The 6,916-nt window shown below is 43.3% G+C and overlaps 1 protein-coding gene across 2 annotated transcripts in view; it reads right to left on the bottom strand.

Moving 5' to 3' along the window:
- Positions 1-501: 501 nt before the first annotated feature.
- The window catches only part of PHAF1 (phagophore assembly factor 1), a 61,448-nt gene continuing 55,033 nt past the window's right edge, over positions 502-6,916 (bottom strand). For both annotated transcript variants that reach the window (XM_087971690.1, XM_087971689.1), the window contains exons 14-17: positions 6,833-6,876; positions 6,356-6,414; positions 4,462-4,534; positions 502-2,674 (exon numbers count right to left, since the gene is read on the bottom strand). In XM_087971690.1, the coding sequence (XP_087827816.1) occupies positions 2,585-2,674; positions 4,462-4,534; positions 6,356-6,414; positions 6,833-6,876 (266 nt within the window). In that variant the 3' untranslated portion in view covers positions 502-2,584. The remainder of the gene's footprint in view (positions 2,675-4,461; positions 4,535-6,355; positions 6,415-6,832; positions 6,877-6,916) is intronic.

The raw sequence follows: 6,916 nt of genomic DNA, 5'->3' as shown, positions 1-6,916 counted from the left end.
GATCTAGACGGGAAGATAAATCCAAGACCGACTCATTTGTTGCAAAGTACATATATACTCAGCCACTGTAGTTAAACCCAGCAACCAAGTCTTGTTTATTTGTCCTTTTAAGGTACATGCTAGATGTTAACGCATTTCAGAGAATTTACAGGAGAATTATGAAAACACAAATTCGTGGGATAAGAAAAGGAAAGGAAAAAAAATTCTCAGCAAGCAACTGTCCAAGGAAAAACAGGATTTGGAGAAACATTTAAGAATAAAGGTCAATCTTAAACCATTTCTTCCTGTTGGCCCAATGGGGCTTCCTTGATTTATTTATTTATTAGTCCAACAGTGTATAGAGGACTCAATGACAAAAAGGAGGGACACAAACGCACGCACACACACACAAATTTACAGCAAACTCACACAACATTTATCCTGCTACCGGTCCAGGATTCATAACCTTTTTTAACACTCTGAAAATCCCTATTCCTCATTTGTGGATAAATTTATACACGCTTTAGCTGTACACAGAATTAAAATTACAAAATGGTTTTTTGTTTTTTTTTGTATTTACAAAAATTCTGTATTTACACACAGTTTTAAAACTCACAAAAATCATCTATAATTTATATCACAACTTGCTACACCAAAATATTAAAAAATGGGATAAAATTATAAACTCTCTCTCTATGCAGTCTTTATATATATATATATATATATATATATATATATATATATATATATATATATATATATATATATATATATATATATATATATATATATATTCCTCTCCACCATTGTAAAAAGGGTTACGATCGAAAGAAAAGCGAGACCATTTATTATTTACTTTTTTTTAAAGATAAAAAGCAGCAAAAGAATCACATGCATCCCTTAAGATCTTCTTGAAATAACAAGCTTTTAAATAACTTTTCCTTAACTAGAAGTCGCTGAATTATTATTATTTTTTCCCCCTGCTACGGATGGAGGTGGAGGAACTGCCCAACACGTATCTCTATTTCTACCTATTCCGATCTATACACGTAGAAATGTTGAAAACTTAAGATTAAGGATCTCTTTGGCTAAAATTTTGGCATTAAATTAAAAAAAAAGAGAGAGAGAGAGAGAGGCACAGTCCTCATTCTGCTGGGCTGCACAGTAAGACAACCCAGAAATTTCACCTCCAGGGTTAAAGTTCCTCAAAAAGTCCCTGGGAAAATTCCTTAAGGCGACATGTTTTCTATTTCACCTCAGCGGGATATAGGTGATTAAAAACCTGGTACAGAACAATCCCAAGGACGTTCTAAATCAGATCTCATGTCACATCTTAAGCTGCATCTTAAAACTCTTCCAAGAATGCATATTAGTTATCTGTTTTGCATACAAAGAAAAAAAAATATGATATATCCGAACTCTTCCTTTAAAAGCATCATAATTTGTAGGAGTCATCTAATTCGAGGTTTTTTTTTTTGTTCTTTCCCTCCAACCCCAGAAGAAAACTGGGGGTTTAGTTCACCAAACGTGGCAGGAGACAAAATTTGTTTTCATTGCATCAAGTAAACATTTAGTGCAGAAAAATTGCATCAGATTCCCCAACCCCCAATTATTTTAGGTGTGGCAAAAACAACAACACTTAAACCCAGCCTCCACTCACGCTCAGCACTCAGTAAAATTCAAAAGGTCTTATCAAGTAATTAAAGTGTATGTAGTGCAAATATATATATACATATACACATATATATGATCACCAAGTCTTTAGGTTGCTTTGTGCCTCGTTTCTAACGTCGGATGCCTGAAATTATGGACATGTTGAGCATGGTGGGCTATCCCAAGCTAACTAAAAATCCATGTATTTTATTTTATATATACACCTATACATGAGCTCTGGGTGAGTCTGTGTCCACCCATATCCTTGCCTTTTTCCCTTTTTTTTTTTTTTTTTTGTCCCCCAGAAGCAAAATAAAAACACAGGAACGCGACTCTCAATACGCGGCACGCAGAGACAGATGGGAAAGAAAGGGAAAAAAATACGTATACACACACACACATATATATAGGTATATATATATATAGGTATGTATATATAGAGAGAGAGCCCTGCTTTCAGATGCCCAAAGATGAGGAACTTGTGCTTCTAAGATGTGCAGTTCCCGCTGAGCGCTTTTCAAAAGCTCTTTCTCTGTCCAGCTCCACAAAGCCAAACTGTTTGCATTTATACCGTAACTTCCAAGGCCAAGCAAGAGGAGAGGACTAACGCTAGTGCCGCCTAGGGGTGTGTGTGTGTGTGTGTGTGTGTGTGTAGTAGTTGTGTTTGTGCCTCTGCCACTGGCTCCAAGTCCTGCAAGGTTCAGCTCCAGAGGATTTCCAGCGGTGCCATCCACAGATGGCGAGGGCCAAGTTTTCTTGTACCCCCCCTCTCTCTCCCTCCTTCCCCCCCTTTCTCTCTCTCTCTCTCTCTCACACACACACACACACAAACAACCATATACACGCACACTCACACTCTCCACCGTTTCGTGCTTTTCCGTCCTGATAAGCGGCAGCAACTCAAGGCACGCTGAGCGAATTGTGTAGTAGCCTTATGGTCAGTGGGTATTGCTCACTGGGGGAGGTCGAAGGTCTTGGTCTGAAGGGCGGGCCGGGCCGGGCCGTAGAGCGTGACGGATGCGATGTGGTTATTCTGCATCACCTGCGGAGGAGAGACAGCCAACAGATTCAAAATGGCAGCCAAAGGCGATCGGGAGCAAGAGAGAAGGCGCCACCTGGAGGAGGTCAGGCCAGAAGGCCCCAGGGAAGGGCTGGCTCAGGGGGGGCATCAGTCCTGTGAGGTCATCCAGACAGGAAGCGTACCCGAAGGAACTGCAGGCAGTCCTCACTTAACGCTCATTCGTTCAGGGACTGATTGAAGTTTCGATGGGGATGCACAAGTGTGTCTGACCCAGTTCCCCAAACACGACAACCCCTCTGAAGTTCAATAATTGATTCCTTGAATTAGGAGCCCCAGTTTCTCTCTCACCACAGGCTAACTAGTTCATCCGACAGGGTGATGAATAGTTGTCTGCCACATCTATTCAACTCTGCCCCCTGCCTTTTATCCCCAGAGCTAGAGTGGGGCTTCACTAGCAGCAGAGGCTCTTCCGTCCCAGGGACCGGCCCACAGATTTCCACTGCTCTCCTCTCCTCTGCCTTCTGTGCATCCGCACGTCAGGCACTGAACCCAACTGTTCCTCTTCTTCTTCATCAGCCACCTCCGGACCTGGGGGCTGTTAACTCTCCATCTGAGGGCTGACGGATGGCCCAGGCGCTCTCTCTCTCTCTCTCTGTCTCTCTCTCTCTCTGCCAGCCCCATTCCCTCTTCCCTCTCAGAGCTCTTAGGTTTCCCTAATGCTGACCCTGACTCCCACGCCTCCTCCTCCTCCTCCTCTGATTTGGCTGCTAGAGGGGCTGGCAGCTGACCAGACATGACAAAGTGGCACATATCAGATCCTTGAAGTTCTGGCTGTGCCAGCATCCCCGAGACCACATGATCGCAATCTGGATGCTTGACAACCAGCTCATAATGGTCCTATGGTCATGTGAATGTTCCAATAAAGAAGAATATTTCTGGTTCAGGGTTGCTTTCTTGTGTATGTTGTTTGCAGCCTTCCCTGCTGTCTTCCCACAAGCAACTCAACAGGAAAGACAGCAAGGAAGGTTGCAAATTGATCCGCTAAATTGCTCCAGATCTTCATCTACCATCAGCAGTAGCTACCCTCTTTGGCCACCCACATGCCCTCTCCAACCCAGTAGCAGCCACTCACCTGCCTGCTGGGCTGCTTCTAAGCTTGTGAGAAGATGGCAGGGAGGGCTGCAAATGAACGTTCGTATGACCTGCGACTTTCTCAATGACCCATAATCCTTGTTTAGTGAATGCCATCACTTAACAATGGGAATTATCAATTACCCTTGTTAACCAAAGACCACCTGTAATTCTACTTTATTGTAACATTATATTAATAAACTCTTGCAAGTCTGAGAATAAGTTTCTCCCCTGTTGCCTTTACAGACCTGGAAACTAGGGAGGGTCCCTTCCCCAGATATTTACCCACCCACCCCATTCATCCACATTACTTCTGAGGGTTCAGCTGCCTCTTATCTGAGCATTCCCCTGGCTGTGGCTCTTCCCTGTCTCCCAAGGCCATTCACACATACCACCATAGAACAAGTCATCATAGAACAACTTTATCCCTGGGCGGTGGGATAAGAAAGCAAAATATTTCTACACAGTAACAGCATATTAAATGCTTGTAATGGTTGTGGAATTGGGAACTCTCTCCATGGAATAAGCAAGCAAGACAAAACAACATACTTGGAAATATATCCAATATGCATCGTGGTCCTTCTTATCTCAAAAAAATAGTAATAATATCCATTTTTAAAGAAGGTATAGCAATAGTTCAACCCAACCCAACTCCAACTGACTGTTGCTCTCCTCACCTCAAAGATCATCCGTTGTAACCCGAAACAAAAAGTTGACCCAAATGGATTTGTGTTGTTCGGAGAGGACGACCTGTAGAAATGAAAGAAGATCTGTTTGTCGGTTGCATGAAAGCAAACTTCAGTTCAAATTAAAAATTGCCCTCGTAGGAATGTTAATTTTTCCAACATCCGGTGCTATTTCGCAATGTATATTTTGCTGGCCTCGAAGTGATGTTATGAACTTCCCCAACGCTTCACCTTCTTTGCTATGCTACGCATTATTCAGGAAGTTATAAATTCTGTCGTGAGGCACATTGCTCAACAAGCAAAATATTGGTGAAGATGGGTTTCCAAAAGTACAGGTAAGTCCTCGACATATAACCATTCATTTAGTGATCGTTCGAAATTACCCTGGTTAGAATGCAGTATTGCAGACTAATTCTGCCCATTGCCAGCAGTTCGATCCTGACTGGCTCAAGGTTGACTCAGCCTTCCATCCTTCTGAGGTGGGTAAAATGAGGACCCAGATCGTTGGGGGCAAGAGGCTGACTCTGTAAACCGCTTAGAGAGGGCTGGAAGCGGTATATAAGTCTAAGTGTTATTACTATTGCTAGTTATGACTGTGGTGGACAGGTTCCATTACAATAGGAATTCAAGGACCACCTGTACCTGAGGGTTTTCTCCATAACACCTGCCAACCAACAATGGTTGCAGAAGGTTGAAGAACAGTTGCAGGAATTAGATATGGATAGTGTGATGACCCAGGGTGGGATACAAAATAAACACAGTCACAAAAAACAGGTGACGCCCCTTTTATTCCTTCACTTTGCTTCCAAGCTCCAAATATCCTTGACTGGAGACAAAAAACTCCCACACGAGCAGTTACAAGAAGGAAGAAATGCCATTTAAACTAAAAATGCCTATAAATTATAAAGAGTAAAAAACAACACAAACCAGGCAAGAGAAGGGCTGCAGGACGTCCACAGGAAACACACACTGGGAAGGACATCAAACTCAGAGAGGAACAATAAACTAGAGACATTTCCACGCTTTGTTTCCAGCACTCGCCCATCCGCATGTCCATCCTCTTATCCAGTTGTCACACCTGCATCCTATGAAGAGGATCAGGCCCTCTCCTCCCGAGGAGACCACGTCTCTCCCTTATCCTCTTCTCCCTGCGTGCCCTAGGATGGATAGGGGAGGGCCTGGGTCCTCCTCGGACTGCCCAGGTGGCCTCTGCCCTTCCCCAACCTCCTCCCCAACCTCCGGAGCCAAACCTCCACTCCCTGTGGGCTGTTCCTTCTCTCCCTCAGAGTCAGTCTCCACCAGGGTCATGAGAGATCGTCTACTCTAGACTCTAGAGAAAAGAAGGACTAGGGGCAACATCATAGCAGTCTTCCAATATTTGAGGGGCTGCCCCAAAGAAGAGGGGGTCAAGCTATTCTCCAAAGCACCAGAAGGCAGGACAAGAAGAAATGGATGGAAACTAATCAAGGAGAGAAGCAACCTAAAATTAAGGAGGAATTTCCCAATGGTGAGAGCAATCAACCAATGGAACAGCTTGCCTTCAGAAGTTCTGGGTGTCCCATCAGTGGAAGATTATAAGAAGAGACTGGACATCCATTTGTCTGGACTAGTATAGGGTCTCCTGCTTGAGCAGGGGGTTGGACTAGAAGACCTCAAGTTCCCTTCCAGTTCTATTCTGTGTTCTATTCTGACTGTGAGTTTTGCATGACCCAAATGAATACTGAGCAGAATTCTACAGCAGTACTAAATATCTAGAACGTATCCCCTTTCAGCTCCTCAATATCATTATTGGATCCGTGGTGGTGGTTGTTTTTCTCCATATCTTGGTAGCAAAGTATGCTATTTCTTCCCAAAGGAAAGCATTTCTTTCTTCTTCTTTTTTTACCTGTGAAGAACTACGGGTTTTTCCACAGGATGTCCAAGAAGCTCTTGAATATTATCCCACTACAAGAAAAAGGAAATGAAGAAAATGAAGCCCGCTGTGAATAACAGCCTTATTTAAAAAACAAACAGAAAAAGGTTCTGCATGCATCTCATGTCCAGAATTCAGGCGCCATTTTGGAAGAACTGCAAACATCTCTCAGTGGTGACCCCACAGCTGCCTTCCTCGCAGGGGCCTCGTTCCTGGCTAAGCCTGCTCTTTTTTTTCTTGGACCTTCCTGGAAACTTAAAACTGCAAATATCGCAAAGTAAGCTGTATTCTGGTATGAATCCACCCACCCCAGATTCTACTGAGACCCCGTGGAAAACGTTTTTTTTTTTGCAGCACCTCTCCTAGTAACCTAGACAAAAAAACAAAAAACCCAGGTAAAACACCTGTAAGGTCAGGGCTGTTCTAAGAATCTCCTCTTTTGTGATTTACCTTGCTGTAGGTTGTGCAGGTTTCCGTCTGTGACTCAGAACTTTCTAGTTTGGGGGGAGAAAAAATTTAAAAATATAAGTTTAC

This window comes from Notechis scutatus, chromosome 9 (genome assembly GCF_049901735.1).
Source record: "Notechis scutatus isolate UNSWTSFEM ecotype Mainland chromosome 9, rNotScu1.2, whole genome shotgun sequence".
Lineage (NCBI taxonomy): Eukaryota > Metazoa > Chordata > Lepidosauria > Squamata > Elapidae > Notechis > Notechis scutatus.
This window is presented reverse-complemented; position numbering and strand designations above follow the sequence as displayed.